This window comes from Tupaia chinensis, unplaced genomic scaffold (genome assembly GCF_000334495.1).
Source record: "Tupaia chinensis unplaced genomic scaffold, TupChi_1.0 Scaffold000094_1, whole genome shotgun sequence".
NCBI lineage: Eukaryota > Metazoa > Chordata > Mammalia > Scandentia > Tupaiidae > Tupaia > Tupaia belangeri.
In genome coordinates, this window is record NW_006159556.1 from 2,577,289 (window position 1) to 2,601,808 (window position 24,520).

General features: G+C 40.6%; 1 protein-coding gene across 5 annotated transcripts in view; it reads left to right on the top strand.

Annotated features, from left to right (window-relative positions):
* The window catches only part of FAM13A (family with sequence similarity 13 member A), a 249,625-nt gene that overhangs the window by 135,645 nt on the left and 89,460 nt on the right, over positions 1-24,520 (top strand). For 2 of the 5 annotated variants that reach the window (XM_006143247.3, XM_006143248.3), the window contains exon 1: positions 8,837-9,079. The exons of the other annotated variants lie outside the window; for them this stretch is intronic. In XM_006143247.3, coding sequence (XP_006143309.1) covers positions 9,051-9,079 — 29 coding nt within the window. In that variant the 5' untranslated portion in view covers positions 8,837-9,050. Of the gene's footprint in view, positions 1-8,836; positions 9,080-24,520 lie in introns of those variants that run through there. 5 annotated transcript variants of the gene reach the window in all.

Genomic DNA, 24,520 nt, shown 5'->3' on the forward strand with positions numbered 1-24,520 from the left:
TGACTTTTTTAATTATAGAAAGAGCTTTTGTCTGAATTTCTATATGACAATGCTACTTCACAAACCATGAATTAGAAATACTTGTCTTTGGATTTAAAATCGGTACTCAGTCTTTCTGATGACCGTTTTGAATCTTACTTTTTGCACTGAAAATGCTGGGACTATCTAGTCTGGTGAAGAAGGGAGCCCTGAAGTGGTTACCTTCAGCTGTGGAGGCCTGTAATCCTCACTCTGTCAGCAGTCTTCTCCTCGGCCCTTCACTGGCAACTCTACAGGACTTAGAATCTACGTAAATGAACCCTAGGCCATTTGAGAGTCCAGCAAGCCTAGTCAGGTACGTTTTAAGGAGATGAGCCTATATTCAGCTTTTTAAAAATTACGTATTTAATTTTATTTATTATTTTTAATTTTACTATATGGCATGTGTGCTAGATGGGGAGAGACAGATAGAGGGAAAGAGAGAAAGCAAGACCTCCAGGTCTGGAACTCAAACCATGGTCGGCCTGTGGGAGTCCAGCGTCTTCACCACCATGCCACCTGCTGGCACCCTCATATACAGTTTTAAATGCAAGATACATCATTAAAATTAGAGAGGTGTGTCTAAATAATCCCTATGGGGTTGTTTTCAGCTATCTTCTAAAATAGACTAGATAAATGTCATAAAGAAACACATTAGAATTGTGTTGATTTTATTTTGGCCTTGATTAAAATAAACATATTTATTTCACTGGTACTGAAGAAAATAGTTTTACCTAAGTACAAATGTGTTATTCTGTAAAACAGTGTGAACCTGTTTAGAGCATCACTGTTTTGCTTTCTTAAATCATTTATAAGGTTTTATAATTATTCTTTAAGAAATACTTTAGTTTCTTTGCATAAAACAACTCACAGACTACCTGTAATTTTTATACGTTAATTTCTAGTAAAAGGTATACAATTAAGAATGCCACTGGGGCTGGCAGTTGGCATGGCCAACCACGGTTGGAGTCCTGGATCTGGCAGCTAGCTTTCTCACTTTCTCTCTCTCTCACTCACTCTCTCTCTCTCTCACTGTTCCTCTCTGGGCAAATTAAAATGGATGGAGTTTAATGGAATAATTCTTTTTTTAAAAAAAAAAAGAACGCAATTTAAAACTCGATTTTTCAAATTTTTTTCTTTCTGCCTCCTTTTTTCCTCAACACCCCACTCTACCCCCTTCCTTTCCCCACTACAACCAGCTTCTCTCACTGAACTCACACACATACACACTCTCTCTCTCTCTCTCTCTCTCACACACACACACACACACAGTGTTGACACAGAGTAGCAGACAGGGTTTTGTTAGGGTCTGGTGTATGTCTTCAGCCATTATAACACTTTATTTAATATATATGTAAACACACACATACACTCATCTAAATATAAACCCCAGATGAGAAAAAAGGATTCCTTCCTTCCTGCAGCTAGTTGATAACGTGTGTATCAGTGGGAAAGTGTAACACTTTACTATCTGGAAGGGCTGTTGGACGGCAGAAAAGCTCTGGACGTTGCATTCAGAAACTGGCTTCCCAGCAGCCACTTACTAGCTGACACTCACATTAACTTCTCCATTTCCACACGTGTAAAAATGAGCACACGATAAATTTTCAACAAATGCTAGTTGCCTTACTTGTGCCAGCCTCTAGTTCCTTCTTCCTTTATATTTTGACATTTTCTTGCTGATAATGATGTTGATATTGTCCTGTTTACCACAGAAACTCACTAGGACTTTAACACAAATTGCTGGAGAGCTAGTTTGGTTAGGATCCTGTAGAGTACCACCAAAATATTTAAAGTACATGTGGGGGCCAGCAGGTGGCATAATAGTTAAGGTACTAAACTCCCACATGGTTGACCACAATAGAGTCCTGGACTCAGCGACTTGAAACTCACACCAGCACATGTGTATGTGTGCCCAAAATCACAAGAGGAAAATGGAAGGGAAGGGATGGAGTCATAGCCATCCCCCGTGGAGGGGATGATTTCTTACTTTCTGTCTCTTTCTTTCTCTTTCTCTCTGTCATATCTCTCTCTGTTGTCTCTCCAGCAAGGTACGTGCCCTATAGCAAAAATCTCTCAAAAACAAAAATAAAAAAATTGCATGTGCTCCCAAACATCTTGACTTTGTGATTATAAAAATAAATAAATAAATAAAAACCTCACATCTGATTTAATCATCATCATTTGTAAATACTACAGAGCATCTTGCAGAGGGCACTGCTCATTGGTGCATTCACTAAGATCGATAAAAATGTAAGCAAGAATTCTTGCCTGGGAAGCACTTTATATCACACTTGTAAGAAAGAAATTATTTTAAATATCATTATGTCTTAGGAAGCAACCCATCTGATTTGAAAACATATTAATATGGCCAAGAACTGTGCTTGGTTCTCTGGTTGTTTTCAAATGATGTCGAAATGAAAACAAATGCAGCCACATCAGTTTTGGAGCTTTTGTCACTCTTGATAGCACAAGGGCAAACACAGAGATTACCCAACACTTGAGTTCTGCTGAAGAAGTTGTTAAAGAACATTAGCAATCTGCAAGCCATGTCAAGTGTGGAAGAGGAAATAGACAACCTAGGGAAAATCGGGTAATGTTGAATTCTTAAAAGATTTCAGAAGTTTTGAGTAGAATCTTACTTTTTAAATTTCCTTGATTGCATATGAATGGGTAACCCACACAGCATGTTTTTTAAGCCAGTAAATGTTTAGCATTATTTTTCATTTGAACCTATAAGAGGCATCTAGATTATCTTCCATGTAGGTCTATAATAGAAAATGTTAAAAAAAAAAATGGGTAGAGAAGCCAGCAGGTGGTGTGATGGTTAGGGCATTGGATTCCCACATGACCAACTCTGGTTTGAGTCCCAGACCTGGTGAGTTACTTTCACTTTCTCTCTCTCTCTCTGTCTTTCTGATGGGTGCACATGCCCTATAGCAAAATTTAAAATAACAATAATAAATGAAATTAAGTTTTAAATTTTTTTAAGTAGGTAGAAATGATGCTTGATAGATTCAAGTCTAATCAAAGGAGCTACACTTCAGAATTTCTCATACAGTAGTAACTGTTTTGTAAATTAATCTATTCAATACTTACTGAGTATTGGTTCTGTGTAAGAGCTAGAGGAAAACTAGAATTCTTGTCCTAGAGAATTTACATTCCAAAAGGAAGATAAAATATAGATTAAAATAATAAACTCATATGAGGAAAAGATATATCCTAATGGATGCCAAGGGCAATACCATGAGTTACAAGGAGCAAGAGTTTTCTTCCAACCACCTAGGTCTGAAGTTTAGGCAGAATTTTGCCAAGAGGGAGTGGAATGGGAGAATATTTCAAATACAGGGAACAAACAGAAGCAAATGTTTTGGGTAGAAAAGTTCAGAGCAGATTTCAAGAACAACGCAGGCAGCCTATTTCTTTAGGAGTGACAAGCAGCTGACCTGGACAGGTAAACTGGGTTTAATTGGTGTGAGCCCCAATCATCATACTATTATAGAAGAATTGAGGTTCATTTCAGGGGTAGTTGGGAGCTATTGTACTTTTGAGCAGAGAACTGAGTGACCAGATCACAAACACAGTAGTGAAGTCACTCTAATAGTGAAATGTGGGCTAGCCCATGGCCAGTAGTTAAGGTAGCTGGATCCTACATGGCACGCTGCACAAGTTTGAGTCCCAGATCCAACAGCTTGAGAAACATGCCAGGTGCATGTGCGTGCATGCCCAAAAAATTCCAAAAGGAAGGAAAAATGGAGGAGAAGGAATTGCAGTGTGAGCATCCCCCAGAGGGGCTCGGGTTTGAGGCGCCGAGACGTTTGCTGTGGGAATGCAGTGAACACCGGTGAGAGTGAAAAGGCCGGTACTGTGGTTCAGGCTGAGGCTGAATAGTGTGATCTTCAGTACAGCCAGTTCCCAGGGCTCACTTGCTCTCTCTCTCCAGCCAGCACACATAACCTGGGACAGCATTTACAGGAATTTATAAAGCTAAATGTATACATTGGAGACAGGATGGATGGAGGCAGAAGGAGCATTTGATAGGTTAGTGTATTCATAATAGTACTGATTACCTAGACGGACTGAATGAAGAGAGATGACAGAGCAGTCAACGAATCTGGTTAAGGAGACGACAGGGAAGACTAGAGATACACATGGTGTAAGCGATTCAGAAAGAGAATAATAACATCATTTACGAGAGCCGAGGGAGGAGAAATTTGGAGATCAAATAATGAGGTCTTGAATGTGTTGATTGGGATGATAATCGTACTACTAATTATTGAGCACTTATTCTTTGTGGGGCACTATGCTATGCATTTTATATGCATGATCTCATTTATTCCACAGTGCAGCCTCAATGCTTTTAAACAACCTGCCCAAGTGGTAGAGTCAGGATCCAGACCTCCAAGGCATATTCCAGAGCCCAGGTCATTGAATGTCTGTATGGAATGCTGTTGGCTCAGAGGCAGGGGAGAAAGGGGAGAAAAGACGGTGAAGTAAAAGGAGAGTGGTCATCCGGGAGGTTTGGCAAATTCCTTGGAAAGCTCACTGAGAACCAAAGACTTTCAAAAAACTGAAAGTGAGTGTTTCAGAAAAGTGAAGAGTAGGAGAGACCGAAGAAAAAGCCCCATTTCAGTGTAGAGGCCCAAAAAGCATTGCTGGACGCACAGGCAGTTTCAGAACAGTGGTCAGTCCCAAGCCTGCCTGAGATGAAAGAGGCTGTGATTGATGAGGAAGTAGAAGCAGCAGAGGCGGATGTGGGAGCCGCTGTCGGGGAAGCAGGGGGTGCAGCACTGCAGCCCCAGAGGCTGGTGTGCCAAGGAAAACTCACTCAGGCGCCTATCAGAAGGGAAAAGAAGCAAGGAGCAGGGCACCGATTTAAGATATAATCTGGCTTCTTCCAGCTGGAGGAGAAAAAGCTGCAACCCAATACACAGAGAGGAGGCCGGAGCCTTCAGAGCGAGAACTCTTCTCCTGAGGCTGGGAGGAAGTCCAAAGGCATGAGGTGGGCTGGGGCAGTGAGTGGAGCAGAGAAGGCCAAAGCTCATGCTTGGTGATCTTGACTTCCTCATCAACTAGGAGGTGAAGTCACTAGTGACTGAGAGGGGCTCGGGTTTGTGGCGCCCAGACGGTTGCTGTGGGAATGCGGTGAACACTGGTGAGAGTGAAAAGGCCATCACCCGGTATTGTGGTTCAGGCTGAGGCTGAATAGTGCGATCTTCAGTACAGCCAGTTGCCAGGGCTCTGAGACTTCCTCTTGCAGTGTTTAGCAGCCTGCAGCAGACACCCGGCTAGCAGGGTTTATGAAGGGCAAAGCAGTGAAGGAGGATGCTGGCGAACCCATGTTAGAAACAGGTAAATGCTGTGGAGAGCCAGGAATGTGACTGCCTGACCCTGCAGGCCAGCTGGTTTGGGTGCAGGTTAGGCTGTGCAGTCGGAGTTATTGGAGTATTGGTGCTGAAGTTACGACTGGCAGAGGTCATGGGGTGGCACCCCACTGCCTGCTTTGAAGAACTGACAAGACAGTGTTAGAAATAGAAATAATGAAGGTATTTAAGTGACCAAGGACTCTGGTGGATGGGAGAGAGAGAGAAGGGGCTGCAACCCAGGTACAGATTTGTAAATAATCATCAGGTAATGCCCAGAACATAGACCAGACCCAAATGAAACAAGAAATTAGCATCAATAAGTAATAGGGTTTGAAAAGGCCTGTAATTACTGAGTTACAGTGTTAGTGGATTTTTGGAAGGCAACCACCGATGTTCTCACCATGTAATGTGACATAGTAGAGGAGTGCTGAGAGGAAGACAATGTATCTAGAACTGTATGTGTCTATTGAATGTAAAGTATAGCTCAATTTAACATGCTTTAAACATATTAATTTAATTAATATGTTAATTGTATTTAACACAGTTTTGGGATGCTGGCTCTTGTATTATTGATTTTTTTTCTTTTTTCTTTTGTTGTTTTCTATGAAGCATGAGCCCTCACTGGAGAGAGAGAGAGAGAGAGAGAGAATTCACCCTCTGTGGGGATGGCCACAGGCAATCCCTTCTCCTTCATTCTCCTTTCAGGATTTTGGGCACACATGCACACGCACCCAGAGTGATTTTCAAGCGCTGGGGTCTGGGACTCAAACCACAAAGTTGATTTGAGTGTGGGATCCAGCCGCCTCCATATTGTTGAACTTTCCAGTCCGTTTTTGTCAGCTAGTATTAATATGTTCACAAAATTCAGAAATGGCCAAATATGATTTGTCATTTAAATCTTATTCAGATATGTCTCTTGAGTTTTCAAACTCGTGTAGCATATAGTCAGCACTGTGAAGTGTAGCAAGAAGTTCTGGAGCAGGCCAGAGGAGTCCTGAGTCGGTTTCTGTTCTGCTGCTAACCTCCCATGTGAATCTGAACAAATTACATCATTTTCTAGTACCAAGTTGAGTCATCAGTAGAATAGATGCTGTGATGTATAGTCATTATTCTCTATCTCAGTCATTTAAATTGTCGAGCAAGAATTAAAGTCATTTTTAAAAATAAAATATCCAAATAAACATTAGTTACTGTTACTGGCTAATCAAATCAGAATATACAGATATAGAGCAAAAAAAGAAAAATAGGTTGACATCTTTTATTTAAATAAGTTGTGGATTTAAATCATTGCCTGCCATGTTTGTTTAGTTTTTTTTCTTTTCAAAATTTTGCTGAAGGGCATATGCACTCACCGGAGAGAGACAGAGAGAGAGCGAGAGAGGGAAAGAGAGAGAGAAAGCAGCTCCATGGGGAATGATCATACAGCAGTCCCTTCTCTTCCATTTTCCTATAGGGATGGGCAAACACACACATGCTGGCGTGTTTTTCAAGCTGTTGGGTCTGGGCCTTAAACCTGTGTGGTTGGCCATGTTAGATCCAATGCCTTAACCACCATACTACCTGCTGGCCAGGTAGTACACTTACTTAGAAACACTTTTTGTGTTTATAAAAAGTTGATTTTGCTTATTGATAGTCTATCATAATGTTTGAGCATAATGTCAGGATGAGTAATATATTTTCTAAAGATTTTTGTTATAGGGCACATGCACTTGTCAGAGAGACAGAAAGTTAGAAATCCCAGAAGTGGGGGTGGCCAGCCCACAACCCTTTCTCCTCCATTCTCCGCTCAGGATTTTGGGCACGTGCACACACACTTGGCATGAGTTTAAGCTGCCAGGTCCAGGACTCAAACCACTATATTTTCTTAAACCTAACAGATGATTTAGTCATACAACGAATCTTTTTTTATTAGTAGGTACAGATTGAGTGTCCATAGTCCAAAAATTCAAAATTCAAGATATTCCAAAATCCAAATGTTTGAGCACTACATGTGGAAAATTCTATACCTGCCCTTGTGACAAGTTGCAACCAAAATGCTCCAGTGCAAAAATAGGGTATAAAATTACCACAGGTTATAAGCATAAGATCTATAGGAAATATAAATGACATTTGTGTTTAGATTTAGGCCCATCCCTAAGATATCTTATTATATATATGCAAATACCCCCCCAATCAAAGTCTGAAAAAAATACTTATGATCCCAAGTATTTTAGATTAGGGATAATCTATTAGCAAAGGAAAGTAGACATTTTAAAAATAAGAGTTTGTGTTCTAAATTCAGAATTAAGAGTGCTCTACAAAAAATCTGGAGAAAACCACAGAGAAGAAGAATATCTTTTGGGACCTATGAGCTCCCCTTCTTTCTGAATATTATGGACTCTGGCTTTTTTTTTCCTTTCTTCTACTAGCAGTGACAGTCTGGGCTAAATTATAATAACTCTTTACAACTCTGATGATGTGAAGAAATCATCTGTAAGTGTATTTCTGTGGTGGTTCTTGCAATGTAGCAAGTTTCTGTTAATATAAGACAATGCCTTTGAAATCCATGGGTTAGGAATTAGTTTCCTAAGAGTAATACCCCAGTATTTCATATGAGGACACTATGATAAAGGGAAGGTAATAATTAACAGGGAAATGTTGATTTTGTGTTCCCTATAAAAAAAACTTAATAAAAAACAATCCTTTATTCCCCCCAAATGCTGTTGGTGTTCTTGGAGCGAAACTGTAAATAAACACATGTGGTTTTATAAGAATAAAATGCAGAAACAGTAAGTTGAAATAACTTGCACACGTGAGTGGAGTCTTTGATCCCTTAAGACTTTGGGCATTGTCTTAGAGCATGTCTCCTCCCCAGAAGCGGGAGCGAGGACGTGCCTTGGGTAATGTCACCAGTGTCTAGTAACCACTGCAGTGTAAACAAACATCAGCAGGCACTAAATGTGGGTAGGGCCACATAAATCTGGTCTAATTTCAGATTCCCCATTGCCAAAATGCTAGATTTTATAACTGCTTTTTTTTTTTTTTTTTTTTTCTGTAAGAGAGAAGTCCCAGCATAGCTCTTGCCTTCTGCCACAGAATCCCTTGGTTTCAGAGGCAATGTCTTTCATTGACAAATGGATTTCCCTGCTGACAGGCTCAGCAACACTGAGAAGTCCAAGGCTCATTGCTCTTGCTGCAGTTATTGGTTGCTTTGCATGGACTGACAAGCTTGTCTGTGGACAGGCTTAGAGGAAAGTTTCAAGTTACCAGAGCTAGGCAAGCCCACTGAGGAGCAGGAGCTGGAGCAGGAAGAAGAGCAGTTGAGAGGAGAGGAGGAGGATGAGGAGGAGGGAAGGAGGAGGAGGAGGAGGAGCAGCAGCAGCAGCAGCGCCTCTAGCAATGCAACAGCTGCTCCTCTGATTGGCCAGTTGGTTCAGCTGCCTCCCTGGAACAAAAGGTCAAAGTGGACTGCGGTGTACATGTAAAGAGGCAGGCGATAATAGTGCACTGCCTGAAGTTTGGAGGTGGCCGAGCGCTGCAGTCCGGTGGCAGACTGCAGGGCAAGTCCCCTCTGCCTGCAACCTTGAGGAGGCTCACGCCCCGCCTGGCCACTGTAAGAAGACGTTCAGGGTGTGGGCGACGTGGAAGAGACAGTTGTGAGATCGCCTTGCAAATTTACGTGCAAGAATGGCTTGTGAAATCATGCCTCTGCAAAGGTAGCGTTTCCTATGTGATTTGTTTTACCCTGCTCTGTTTTCTGAGTAGGGTAAAGCCCTGTAACTTTGCCTGTGCTTGGCATCTCTAAGTAACATGCTCAATCTGGGTAGGACCCCTTGTACAGGATATTCTACCCTAAGACCCCGAAATCTTAAGTATTGTACAGCTTTGACTGATTTGTTTTTTGTCCAACTTCTTTTCTCTTCACTTGATTGCTATATTCGGTTATATCCTTCTTTGCGTGAAATGAATATAAGAAAATACCTTTGAAATCTGAAGAAAAACAGAGATGAAGGGTTATATCGAACAAGTTTATGATGAAACTGAATCAGCTTCTTAGTGATATTCCCACAAAAGCTGTGTTAAAGGATGTTCGTGCGTTACAGACCTTTTTAACACGGATCTTAGCATTCTGTCCTGGAATCCAGATCTAGGCGGCGATTTTCTATCAATAAGTACATTGTAATAAGTAGGACTACATGCAAAGGATAATATTTACTCTTGAATAATTCTAGATAGATAGATTATACAAATGACACTTTCAAAAAAAACTGCTGTGTAAGAATGAACACAAGGTTCTGGTTTTGTTCATTAATGATTGTAATTTGGGGGGCTGCAGGGAGAGGGTGGAGTGCTATAAAGAAGTTATTCCAAAGCAGAGAAAGGTACATTTAAACAATGGCACTTGTTAAAAAGAATTCTAATTAGTGAATCAATAAGTAAGTAGATATTGTGTTTGGAATGCAAAAGCTAAGGTCATCTCTGTGATGACTGCATCTGGTCTCCCCAATTTCATAACAGGAAAACTGAGGTATGGAAAAAGTCTCGCAGTTGCCCAAGGTCACATGTTATTAATTTTAAAATTACTTTTGCTAAGCTTGTTATCATATTTCAACTTGAACTGCTTTATCAGCAGTAGCATTTGATGCCATGTAATGCTTCATTGAAGGAAACTAGAGGAGTTTTTAATTAAAGTGATTTTCTAAAAAATTAGTAAATATGGTTTCTTCATGGGTTGAATAAAACCTAGGCAAAAACTGATTTCACTTTTGAAAACCATGCCATAAATATTTTATTGAATGTTCATGTCTTAACAATTAAAATAAGGCAGAAAATAGTGTTTATTTGCAGACTGTTTCCTGCAGGTTTATCTACTATTAGATAAACCCGTTTTGTCATTTTCTTGCAGAGTACTGACTAGTACTCTGAAATGGGAATTTGATGGACTGACCAAAGAGTTCCTTTAGCAAAAATTAGTACATCAAGGGAGCAGAAGGTAGTTTATGAATAAATTTGAATTTTTTCTGTCTTAAATCATTGAACTTGCAAAAGATTAAAACTAATGTACACTTTTTGGAGCCTTGATTTGGTTTCCAACTTTAAAGATGGGGACTTTAAAAAAATTCTTATAATAATTTCATTTCTTAAGGATCTTAAGCAAGTTGTATTCTATTAATAAAGAAGAATATTGGCTCCTACTGAATACTATAATAGCTATTGGATGATATAACAACTGTTAAGAAAATAGGTCTTTATACTACTAAAACATTGTTTAGGCAGTTAGGTTTAGGAAAGCTAAAATAAAGCCAATATTATTTCCTGAAAATTATTTCACATTATTAATTCTTATTAATGAACCTAGTAGGAATAGATCTAGGAATAATTTGAATTTAATTCTGGAATGCAGAGTCACTATTTATGGTTTGTTTTTTTTTTTGTTTTTTTTTTTGTTTTTTTTTTTGTTTTTTTTTTTGTTTTTTTTTTTGTTTTTTTTTTTGTTTTTTTTTTTGTTTTTTTTTTTGTTTTTTTTTTTGTTTTTTTTTTTGTTTTTTTTTTTGTTTTTTTTTTTGTTTTTTTTTTTGTTTTTTTTTTTGTTTTTTTTTGCTTTACTGCCCGGAAGATCACTATTCCACAGTGCTTCCCTACTTTAGCTCTTAAGAGTTTTTAGTTTGATTGATTTTCTGCAATCTTCATGTGTCTACCTTTGATTTATAAACCTCCTAAAGACAAGGACCAGGGTTGTGTAGTTCTCTTCACTAAGAGTCCCTTGTGAGTTTAGTATTATATACAAAGAACCTTCCTGCCCCTGTAAACAGCTGTTTCTTTAAATTGCAGCTCCCTGGAAGTGGCTATGGCCATTTGCATGGCTATTATCCTGCCTGAAGCAGGAAGGTTGCAGAGCCTTGGCATGGAATGGGAGCTTTATTTCATTCTATTTAAGAGCACCAAGGGACTAGAAACTGATTTGATAATGAGTGGATGAGTAAAAGAATAGCTTTGAATACCAGTTAAAGAAATTAATGTTCACTATTTCTGTTGAGCAAGTGGTCAGTGCTTCTCATACTTAAAGTGCAGAGTCTGGAGAAGGCAAGGAAGAGAGTATCTACGTGTTAACAAGCTCCCTAAAAGCAAATCTGATACAGACAGTCCATGCTTAGAGTAACATGGATCCAAATTCTAGTTAATGATTATAGCTTGTATAAAACTCACAACAGTTGGTCTATGAGGATCTAACACTCTACTGAACACACCCAAATAGCGTGTTTAGTGATATGACCTTTCACAGGGTTTTTCCTCAAACAGTATTTTCATTTACCGATTGTCAGTGTTACCTGTTAAAAACATATTGACAACCTGTATAATGGTTTCTCTTTGACTGAACCCCATTGCGTATTACCAGTGATCCCAAAGTAATGGATACACCAGCTCTGCTTCAGTAGGGTCCCATGCTAGTGAGACGCAGACACAGAGCCAGCTACAATGCCATGGGATGAATTCAGTCATAGACAGTATGATTAGCATAATAATAGGGATGTGCCTATGGGGACTAGCGCCCTGTGCTTCATTTTCTCTCCCGTAAGTGCATGATCTTCTTCGAGGGCATGTTTTTACCCTACTGTCTTATAATCTCCATACATGACTGTAGTCTTAGGTATTATGGAAGTGTGTGGAAGACACTTTGTTACTGCTGATCTTTAAGTGAGATGAGAATAACCAATGAGTTTGAAAACTTCTTAAGACTGGAATAAAATCCTTGTTTGCCTTTGGTTTATTACTGGCTGTAATTTGCAGTTCCCAGGATAGCGGTAATGCTTTGTAGACCTGAATGTTTGCAATGTGACCCCTCTGTAAAGTACTGTGCTCCTTAGGCTCCACTTCAAATGGCTTAAATAAGGGCTTTTATTAAATATCTATCAAGATGTTAAGTTGTACCAATTATTTTATCATTTTTTAAGATACTTTTGTCATAGGGTATGTGCACTTGTGGGGAAAGAGACAGAGACGGTGAGAGGCAAAGTGAGAAATCACCCTCGGAAGGATGGCCACACTGCAATCCCTTCTCCTCCATTCTCCTCCTGGGATCTTGGGCATGCACGCACATGCCTGGCGTGATTTTCAAGTCGCCAAGTCCCAGACTCAAGCTGTGGTCAGCCACATGAGAGTTTAGCGACGTAACTGCTATGCCACCTGCAGGCCCCAAATTGTACCAATTATTTTTTAAAAACTATACTATCTATTAGATCCTCTAGAATGTCACGATGTGTTTTTTTATGCAGAAATGCATCATGACTTTCCCAACAACCCAATAAATACTATTTCTTACAACTAGTGATAAAACTCAACGCAATGTGTAGCCTTAATGAACATTCTTGCCATCTGAAAAAATATTCCCAAAAAAAAAATCAGAAATAAAGGGAGAAACTATGTTAAATCAAGAATGGAAATGAAAGTGTTTTTTGTTTTTTTTTTTTCTTCCCCTTCAGGTGACTAATCGACCTTCTTTCACTAGTGAGAGAGCATGTTTTCACAGATTCTAGGCATAATTTATACCTCAGGCTCTTTAAACATTTATACTCCACAAGGTTTTTCCCCTTTCTGTAATTTGGATCTGTAGATTTGGACCTCTATGTTATGTATAGAAAGACTTCTGGGGCCAGGAGGTGGCATAACAGTTAGAACTCTGGGCTCCCAGGTAGCTGACCATGGTTTGAGTCCCAAATCTGGCAACTTGAAAATCATGTCGGGCATGTGTACATGCATGTCCAAAATCCCAGAAGGTGAAGGGATTGCCCTGTGGCCACCCCCCTTAGAGGGGTAATTTCTCACTCTCCTTCTCACTGTCTCTGTCTCTCTCCAGCGAGCGTACATGCCCTGTGGCAAAAGCCTTAAAAACAACAAAAGCAAAAATCCCTAGCAGGCCAAAATACAAAGTTTCACTCCAAGTCTTCATCTATGATGAAACTCTAAACTTCAACAGCAATATTTTTAATTTACTGGGCAAACTTTCCATAGTCCCTAACTTAATTTATATCCCCAAAGGACAACAATGGAAGATGAATTCATAAATACTAATGATTACTATGGATTCCTTTGGTTTTAATGTGTTGGCCACTGCCTTCAATTGTCAGCAATCTATTTTTTCCCGAATTTATTTACCAAAATGGAGAGCCGAGATGAATCATATCTACATGGTTTCCTCTTCCATTACTTCATCTAGCAAATTATGATGGTCCAGTGTTTATTACTGAATGTTTGTTTTATGATGAAGCCCATCGTAATTCCAAATTTCAGGGACTCTTCCAAGAAGACTTAAATGAACCTGTGTGAGTGATCCTGTGGGTGAAAATTCCACTGGCACTCGTTATCAGTGGAATTCATCTTGACTTCCTAAGCATTGGTCTTCACAATATCCTTTTGCAAGCAGGTAAACACTGATAGCATGGCTGAGGTGGGAGTTCACCAGGAAACAACCCAAGCGATAGTCCAGTTTGCTCCTCTTCTATGTGGTGTTAGGGGGCCCCCTGCTGCCTGTAGACATGACACCCTTCCGTGACATCGTCTGTAGGTCCCTATAATTCCTAGTTTGTGGGCACTTCAACTGCTCTCCTCCTTCCAGACACTCTCCAAGAGGGAGTGAAAAACTGCCTCACTTCCAAGCTGGGTTAACCCATATGGGGTTGTGTATCCAAACTGACTCTTCATCATCTCAGGGTAACAAGAAGATTCCTGTGGGCTCTGATCTCACAGGATGGTTGCAATACCCATGGAACCTGAATTGTTGCTATTTACTGCAAATAAAAATAGTTTGAGAAACATGAGGGTGTTTTGTTTTGTTTTGTTTTAAGGAGATTGCCCTATTTAAACCATTGAAAAAGTAAAGGTGTTGGTTCAGCACAACCAGCAGAAGGGTTGTGAGTTTTCTGTCATGAGACACACCCAGCCCTGACAGCTAGCTAGCCTTATGAATTGGGGCCGGCCATTTTCATCATCTCTAAAATGAGATGGTATCACCCACAGTAATTAAGTTATGGGGGAAATGTTGGAGTTAGAGGATATGATACACTCTTTGTAAATGATAGAATTGCTCCAATGTAAAGGGCATATTGTTTTTCTTTGGGTTTTGTACTCTTATATCTGCAATATCTTTCAACTCTGTGATTGCAAGAGTGCTGGACACAGTGGAGGTGATGCTTCAGGATTGCTTTTCATTCCATTGGATGAATATTGTCTTGAGTTGTTGGAATAGTCGTGATGCATTTTTGCTTAAAAAACGTACCTCATGACTTTTCTGACAACCCAGTATAATAAACTGGCACCTAGAGTGGTTTGTGAGATGCTGTTGGTGATAGTATCAAATTAAATTTCTTGAAATGTTTTACCCTATTTTTTCCCATGCTATATGTATTTGTATGTGAGGATCAGATGAATTACTAAGGAAATCTTGGGTTGTGGGAAAAGTCCTGGCACATTTTTTGCATAGAAAACATATGTCGTGACTTTTCCAACAACCCAATAGTTTGTACTATATAAAAAGTTTCAGTGCACTGTTTATTCTTCCCTTAAGAAGAAAAAGAAATAACTTAATATTAGTAGCTTGAATGAGATATGGTTCACATACAGTTCACCCACTTAAAATGTGCAATTTAATAGTTTTTAGTGTTTTCAGAGTTGTATGTAATCAGTTTTTGGATATTATCACCCCAAAAGAGCCCTTTAGCTATAAATTCCTAACTCCAGCACTGGGCAACCACAAATAAACTCTCTGTCTCTATAGATTTGCCAAACGGAATCATACCATCAGATCATATACTCTGTTCTGTCTAGCATCTTCCCTTTACTGTAACGTTTTCAAGAGTCATCCATGTTTTTTTCTTTTTTTTTTTTTTGGAGAGATTTGTGCTATAGGGTGCATGCGCTCACCAGAAAAACAGAGAGAGACAGAGAGACAGAAAGTGAGAAATCACCCCCCAGGGGGGATGGCCATGCCTCAATCCCTTTCTCCTCCATTCTCCTTTCAGGATCTTGGACACACACACATACGCACCCAGCGTGAGTTTAAGCCACCAGGTCTGGGACTCGAATTGCAGTCAACTACATGGGAGTCCAGCGACATAGCCATTATGCCAACTGCTGGTCCCGTCATCCATGTTTTAACATGTATCAGCACTTCATCTTTTTTGGCAAGATAATATTTTAATATTCTGATTTATTATTTAAGTTACAAATAATTTACTCATCCTTAATTATTATATAAGCATGTAGTACAAAGGACAATTAAGAAGTAAACTTCCATTTACATTATATATATTACTGTTGTATATTATTTGATATTTAGTCTTAGAAAGGAAATTGCTTTTAGATTATTTCCCAGAAATACTATAATCATTAAGGCAGTTTAAGAAAAAGTTTTTATTTTATATGCATATGAAATATAAAGACTTCCTCTCCTTCTGTATTATATAGTGATAGAGGATAATCATTTCTAATTAATACTACTCTTTCATTTTGGATAAAAATGTATTCAAAAAGTTTAATTCACCTTTGATTGTTTTTTTAATAAAAAATGTAGTTGGGTTATCTTATTCCTAGAGCAGAAAACAACTGCTTTGTATCTGGAGACATGCTTTGTCATATATACCAAAAAGCTCATGTTAAAAATCTAAACAAATCTCTTTTGTTCTGTTTTCTTTTCTCATAAAACAATTTGCTTATCTGTTTCCAAATTTAAAAGTGCTTCCTAATTTAAAACTACCATTTTGAGATGAACTTTAAAATTAGTTTGACTTCTAAAATAAAATATATTCATAATTATTACCAAACCCACAATACCGAACTCCAGAATGAAAGTATAGTGTAGTATAGTACATTCCAAAGCTAGATGTGGAGATTGCATTTAGCTGTTGCATGAGAAGGACATGTTACTGGGAAATAGTGAAGGAGAGGGTGGTAAAAACAAGATGAGGGAAGCCTTAGAAGTTGATTTTTAAGATTAAGGTCCCTCAGGACCAGCAGTTGGCATAATGGCTATGTCGCTGGACTCCCATGTAGTCGACTACAGTTCGAGTCCCGGACCCGGTGACTTAAACTCACACCGGGCGCATGTGTGTGCATGCCCAGGATCCCGAGAGGAGAATGGAGGAGAAGGGATTGCAGCGTGGCCATACCCACTGGGGGGAGATTTCTCACTTTCTGTCTCTCTGTCTTTCTCTCTCTTTTGGCAAGTACACACACCCTATAGCAAAAACCCCTCCCCCCCAAAAAACGATTAAGGTACCTCAGACATAAAAGTCATCGGTGAGGCAGAAGACATTTCATCAAACCCTTAAAAGGGGGATCAAGAAAACATGGTATCTGCTTAGCATATATAGGAATAAAACTTAAAAAACTGAATTTACTAAAATTAAAGTGAAGAACTGCTTTACTCAGATCATATTAAATGAATGGAACTGAAAAGCTAGTGGGAAAAAAGGTTTAGAAAAAAAAGAATAAATACATCCCTGTCTTGCTGTCAGCAAAATAATCATGGAAAGAAATAGGCCTTCATTGTCTAGTTCAAAATACCCCTAAACAAAAAGTAGAAGCTAAATGGCCCGCCAGAGTAGACCACTGATACACTGCATTGTATTCTTCTAGGTGATTCTTCATGTTCAACTGAATTAACAAAAGCTGCAGTCTGCCCCTGTCTCTGGTGCCCTCTAGTGCCACACCCTGGCAGGTCACTGCTTAACTGCCTAGGCTACCCCACCTGTCACACCCTCTTCCTGGCCTCCCAGGCTCATTCCATTCTCTTCCCAGGAGGAGTTCAATTCCTGCCCATTACCTTTCTCTATAATGTCTATGTGACCCTCAGAATGTATTCTCAGTATGGCGTCTCTAACCCAACCTGCCAGACTACACAGAGCTTCAGAGCACCAGGGCTAGAGCTCTGGCTTCTGCTAGTTAATTAATCTTTCTACTCCATGTTTTTCTTATCTGAAACACCTAGTTCATAATACCTTCCTGCATGGGTGTCTTTGAAGACTGAATGAGAGCATGAATAAACACTCTTAGCCCAAAGCCTGGTGTATTACAGGGAGTGCTCAATCAGTGGTAGTTGGGTATCACTTTTTCATCATAATTATCAAATTTCAAGGTTCCTATTTCACTGCTAGTCTGTAAATTCAGTGAAGGGTGGAATCACATCTTATCAGCTTGTGTGTGTGTGGCACCCATCCTGGGTTCTAATGAGCAGTGGACACCAGCAGTGTCTTGAATGAGCACTTACCTGTGCTTACGGGAATTCTGGGAGCCCAAGCAGAGGTTGACCAAAGCCTTCATTCGCTCCCCAGGTGCCAGTCCTCATTCCAAACAGCAGTGTACAATCATGACCATTTCTAAAACAAGTCTCGACATTTTACTGTGTAGTCCTCCTCTGGCAGAGGGGTGGCTAGTTGGGGAGAGGGGTGGTAGGGTAATTTGCATGCCCTGCACATCTTTGCCCTTCTCAAAAATTCCACATTTGGAGCTAACAGTTTCTGAAGTTATTTATCTGTTAAACTCAAACTAACAAACCTGTGAGAAATGGGTAATAAAGGGACCAGCAGATGGTGTAATGGTTACTTCGCTGGACTCCCACGCATTTGACCGTGGTTTGAGTCCCAGACTCAGTGACTTAAAACTCATGCCAGGCACTTGTGCGTGCATGCCCAAAATCCCTAGAGAAGATGGAGGAGAAGGGATTGTGGTGTGGCCATACTTTCTGGGGGGTGATTTCTGACTCTTGCTCTGTGTCTCTGGCAAGTGCACATGCCCTATAGCAAAAATCTCTCTCTCTAAAAACCAAAAAAAAAAGAAAAAAGAAAGAACTGGGTCATAAAGACAATTATTGAAAGAGGTTAATAAATATAATTTTTACTATTCTATCCTTCCTTTCTGCAGGTATCTCTATATCTTTTTTATTTTGCTTCAGCAACTAAAGATTTGAAAATACTGTAACGTATGTACAAATGTTCTAAAAATATTTTCTCATCAACTAATTTCAATCCCCCAAAAGAAAATGTTTCTAAAGTTTATTGTCTAAATTACAACCTCCCTAAGGCCATCTTTTTTTCTTACATCTATAATAATGATAAATATTACTTTCCTGAACAAGGGCTCAAAGACAAAGGAAAGCTTCCAGCTGCCTTGAAAATTGTTTTTATTCTAAACCCAAAATTTCTTTAAGCCCCAGACAACTGTGAGCTAGCAGTGAGGTGAAATCATTTTCTTTTCCTGCTCTTGAGCCAGAACAAATACACAGTGTGTGGCAAGACCATGTGCAAACATGACCTTGCCCCGGCATACCCTTTCCTGGGTCCCCATATACCACAGACAGCACAGGGTTTACGTGACAGGCATGATGGCAGGGTGCCCGCCTCTGCTCATGCAGTTAGGGAAAAGAAATTATTTTAAGTGAGGGTGGGAGACAACCCAAGGCACAGAGCATCCCATTAAGTTTGGAATGGGGTGAGGGGGACCAGCAGGTGGTGTAAGGGTTACGTCACTAAACTCCCACAGGGCCGACCGCAATTCAAGTCCTGAACCCAGTGGCTTCAAACTCACGCTGGGCACATGTGTGTGTTTCCCAAAATCCTGAGAGGAGATGGAGGAGAAGGGATTATGGCATGGCCGTCCCCCCTGTGGGGGTGACTGTTTACATTCTGTCTCTCCAATGAGTGCATGTGCTCTGTAGCAAAAATCTCTCTACGAAAAAAAGGAGAGAGAGAGAGAGAGAGAGAGAGAGAGAGAGAGAACAAGATAATTTAATCAACGTACGGATATCCGAGAATGCTTCTAATTGGGAAAAGTAATTTTAAAAATTATACATAGTATATGTTTTCAAAATATTTAATCAGACAAAATCTTAATGCTGCTGGTTTCATTTAGCAGCCATTTGCTAACCATATGTGTGTTGGGTGCTGGCTAGGTACCAAGTCAAAGACAAGTCTGGGGGACGAGGCCAGTGTCTGGCCTTGTGGATTTCAGCGTCATGCACTAAGTACTCATAGCTACGAACACAGTGTCTTGGAGCCTGGAGGAAGCAGCAGCTCCCTCTCCAGGGTGCTGGAAATGACTTCCTACATTGGATGACACTCGAGCTGAGAGAGCAAGTATTTACCAGGCAGGAAGAGGTACAGGAAGCATTTAAGATAGCGGGAACAGAATGTCCAAACGTAGAGAGTTCTAGAGGTACGGTGAGAGGTCTACACAGGTATGTTGGCCTGAGAGTGGAAGGGATTTTGTGTCCCTGGTGTAGGTTTCTGGATTTTACTGCAAGTGCAGTGGGAAAGCACGGGAGGCCCAGCGTGAGCTGGTGTGTTGCAGGAAACAGTCCTGCTTTTGTAGAATTGCTTGCTCTTTTCCTATGGAGCTGAAAAAGAGTGATCAGATTCAAAAGGCTTGTCTTTTTGTTGAGGAAGACTCCGTAGCGTTTGGTGATTGAATTCATATGGGGGAAAGGATCAACTTCTTTAAGAGCAGTGGTTTGTTAATAGGGCATAATATTAGAACAAGAATGAGGAGTCTGTCCTGTGACTTCTAAGCATGTCTCAGCCTAGGGCCCCCGGGACGCACAGAGTCAGTCATTCAGCAGGCAATTGGTTCGCTCTCCACCTTCTCACTGGAGGGAGAGATGCAAGAGAAACAGAAGGTCAAGCCACCCCTCCAAGAACTCTGCTCTTTGTCCCCCATATCCTCCTATCTGCATTCAGTTTCTTAGATGTTGCAAGCTGTTCATCCAGAGGGCACTCAGAGCTGGGATTATCTGGGCAAGTAGGGTTGAAACAGAACAAGACTTTTTTTAAGAGAAATTTTTGTTATAAGATGTGTGCACTTGCCAGAGAGACTGAGAAAGAGAGACAAAAAGTGAGAAATCACCCTGTGGGGGGATGGCCCCATTGCAATCCCTTCTCCATTCTCCTCTTGGTATTTTGGGGACACATGCGGCTGGCATGCGTTTTAAGCTGCTGAGTCTGGGACTTGAACCACCGTCAACTACATGAGAGTTTAGCAATGTAACCATTACATCATCTGTTGGTCCCAACAAGATGACTTTTTAGTTCCCTCCAAGTATAAGAATGCAAGTGATGAAGAATGTCACAGTCACTAAGTAAGAAGAAGCCCAAGGAGCCCAGGTCCTATGCAGAAGGGTCTCCTCCACTGTCTCCCTCTTGACACCGTCCTGTGGAGTGACCAGGAAGAGAACGGGGAACAGATTGCTTTGTGTGCTGTGCAGATGACATACGTCATGGCCACTCCTGGACAACTGGTACCGTTTTCTCTCTGAGCCTCTCTTTACCATCCCGACTCAACACAGTCTGCAGTTCTTTGGCTTAGTGTTGATTCTGGCCATGGCACAGAGAAGGAAAGAGTGTTTTCTCTCTGTCCTTCAGGAACATCGATTTGTTTTTTTTATAGAGGTTTTTACTATAGGACACATGTGTTCGCCAGAGAGACGGAGAGAGAGACATAAGTGAGAAATCACCCCCTGAGGGGGATAGTCATGCCACAGTCCCTTCTCCCCTATTCTCTCAGGATTTAGAGCATGCACACACATATGCCCTGCATGAATTTCAAGCCTCTGGATCTGAGACTCGAACCACAGTCAGCCATGTGGGAGTCCCCAGGAACATTGATCTTAATCAGGCAGCACTCATTGATTGTGTGTTATGTATCTGGCAGGGAAAATGTGAATTTAGCATAGTGCTTTAGGCCGTATTTCCTGTTAGTGGTTGTAAAGCCAATTTAGGAAGTTATGACCAGTATTTTACCATAATTTTATATAACTAAAATGCAACAAAATAGAGAATACTCAAGCAGAGTAAGAATAGTTTTGTGCAATTTGTGTCCATTTATGTCTGAGTATACTGTCATGATATAAGTGTTTCCAACTGAACCATCATCAGAAGGTTTTCAGTGATTTTTGTCTGGATTGCTTATTGGCAAAGTTCATTTGAGTGGGAAATCAGATGTACTTCTGAATACAGGCCTCAGATCGAACCCCCATGTCCATGTGGGAAGTTGCTTTAAGTCTTCCCATTCCTGCAAATGAACTTTCAGGACATAACCTTTTTGTAAGATGAAGACCCTTTTGTTGGGTATGTTCTGATTTCTGAATTTGGGGGGGAAATAGCTTCTCAAAGATGTATGAGTTTTCTAGAGCTGCTATGACAAAAGCTGCTGAGAGCAGTAGAAACTCATCATCTCCCAGTTCTCATGGCAGGTCTGAGGCCAGCGTGTTGGCAGGGCCGGTCTCCCTGGGAAGGCACTAAGGGATGATCAAGTCCAAACCTTGCCGCTGGCTTTAGGAAGGTCCATGGCTTGGGCCAGTGTAACTCCACATCCTCCTGACGGCATTTTTCCTGGGGGCAGAAACATCAGCCTCTACATCCAGATTTTCTACTTTTATAAAGATGCCAGTCATACTGAGCATGGGCCTTAAAACCTTACTTGAAATTGATCACTTCTGTAAGATCCCATTTGTTTGTTTGTTTGGTTTGGTTTTTACTTTGCTATAAAGAACTACACTTGCCCAAAAAAAAGAGAGAGGGAAAGTGAGGAATTACCTCCCCACTGGGAGGACAGAACTTGGGGGGCGGCCATGTTATAATCCCTTCTCTTCCCTTCTGTTGGGATTTCGAGCACACACAACCAGCGTGTTCCTCAAGCTGCCAGGTTGGTACTTAACCCACACCATGGGCCGTGTGGAATCCAGCTGCCTTAGCCACCACACCACCTGGCTGGCCCCAAGACCACATCTTTAACTAAGGTCTGATTCTGAAGTGTCTATTTTGGGAGCAAGACAAGTCAGCCTAATGAAATATGTTTCAAATTTCCACTGAGCAGCCAAGAGAATAGTAGAGATATTCTCCTATCTTACTGGTATAAAAAAAATTCTAAATATTTAGAAGTCTTTTTGTTTTGTCTGTTTGCTTGTTTTATCCCCCAAATAATACCTCTTATTGTTGGCTAAAAATTCATGTCCTGTGAATATTCCCAGCTTCAGCTCTTTGCATTTATCCTTTGGTCAGGAAGATCTAGCTGCTCAGCAAGAGCAACCGTAGTTATTTGTTTGCATTTCTATTGGCTAGGTATCACATTCTTTGTCACAAAGTGCAAATAATAAAACTATAAACCAAGCTGCATGGGTTTACAATAAAGAATCGTAAAACAGACTAAGCCAGAATGGTGGAAGTGGCAGGGTGCCGTAGCGTGAGGCTGGGGCCATATGGGCAGTCTGGGTTTGGGTTCCCAGCTAACCCACACAAGCAGAGTACTATGCCTCATGCCTGTAATTCTCGCTGACTAGGAGGCTAGGGCAGCAGATTGCAAAGGTAAGACCCTGTTAGAAACACCTCTCAGTGCAACTGGACTCACGTAGGAAAGGTCCCGGGTTCTCATCCCAGGACCTCCTCAGCCTTCCAGGAATATGCACATGTGCATGCCCATGGCCTGCCTGCTGAGACTGAGGATGGACTGCCTGTTTCTCTCTGTGTGTCTCTCATGAAGTAAAAAATAAACTTAAAAAAAAAAAAAGTAAAGAAGTCCTTCCAAAAAAAAACAGGGCTAGCTGGTGGCATGGTGGTTAAGGCAGCTGAATCCTGCATAGCCAGTTGTGTGGCTCAAGTCTCAGACCCAATGGCTTGAAAAATATACCAGGCATATACACACGTATCCCCAAAACCCCAAAAGGAGAGAGAGATGAAGGAGAAGGGATTGCAGCGTGACCATTTCCCATGGGAGTGCCTTCTCAGTTTCTCTCTCTCTTTCTCTCTGGCAAACTAGAAAAAAAATCTCTTCCTCTCCCTCCTCCCCCTCACCTACTCACTCGTGTGTGCTCACTCCCTACTCTTCATTTTAAAAATATGATACTAATAAAATAAAATGAAAATTAAAAAGTTGTAGAATATGTCTCCCGAAGTATAACTACAAACACTTAGCTACGGACTGGTCTGGAAGCATTTATATTTGCTTTCCAAAAAGAACAGAGGTGTTTTTTGGTTTGTTTTGTTTTCTTTTTTTGTTGTTGGTTTATTTTTTGTTTGTTTGTTTGTTTGATGTTTCTGATGGGGCCAAACCAAAATCCCAAGCCACCAAACGCTAGCTCCCTCAGTCCGCAGTTGGCCTGGGCAGGGGTAATGTGGAGGCTGAGGAGAAATCGAGAATACAGGGAGTGTGGCACGGAGTGTTTTGCGAGGAAGGGAAGGAAAACGTGCTGACTTTACTGACCTCGTGGGTCTCTAAGAACACCCCTCCCCTTCACACATTGGGCAGCACGTGAGGCAAAAACCCTGAGTTCCAGAAAAAAATGTTGACTTAATACTTTTCTCTCACTTCCTTTCTCTTTTGTGCTCTTTGTGCTTTTTAAGTCCTTGGGTGGTTTTCCTCGTTTCATTGAATAGAACTGATCTGTAGCCGTTCCTATTCATTTTTATTTTTATACTTTCCAGTTCTCAAAAAACACTTGCAACCTATTTCTTCTAACTCGGATCACTCGAAAATGTTTTTAAAGTGTGTGGCTGAATATGCAAATGATGTTAATTCTTTGGTCACCAACCACAGTAACCAATTAGAAAATGGAATTAATTGGAACGTTTATCAAGACAGTTGAAAGGGGAATTGAACGGCATGGTGGTTTGATCCAGTAATTGACTATCCATTCGTAATACCGCTCTCTGGGAATTCTCCCAAGGGTATTGGGTTTGTCTTACACATACTAAATGCCTTGCCTTTGGGTTTCGGTTAGCTTGCTGTATAATTAAATCGATAGCGTTGATTTCCGTAGCTTCAGTTTAGAAATCAGTGTAGCTCGTGTGGAGATTAAGTTTAGGTGTGAGGCATTTATGTGCATTTACCGCTATTAAGCCCTATGAAATAATAAATCAGCTAGGCTCCAAGAAAAAATAAACAAAATCTAAGGTATTGGTACTCTTGGTTGCAGCTTCATTGATTTGTCACTGGGGTCTGTTTGATAGGTATTTCTCCCAAACGCCATTATTTTGAGAGAATATGAGGCAAATGTCTGAGGCCATGATACACTTGGGTGTGTGACGTAAGTGAAGTGCTTGCCCAGACCTCTCCGTGTGTATCTGAATTTAAAAAAAAAACATAAAACAAAGCAAACTAATTGACTGCGTGAGCTT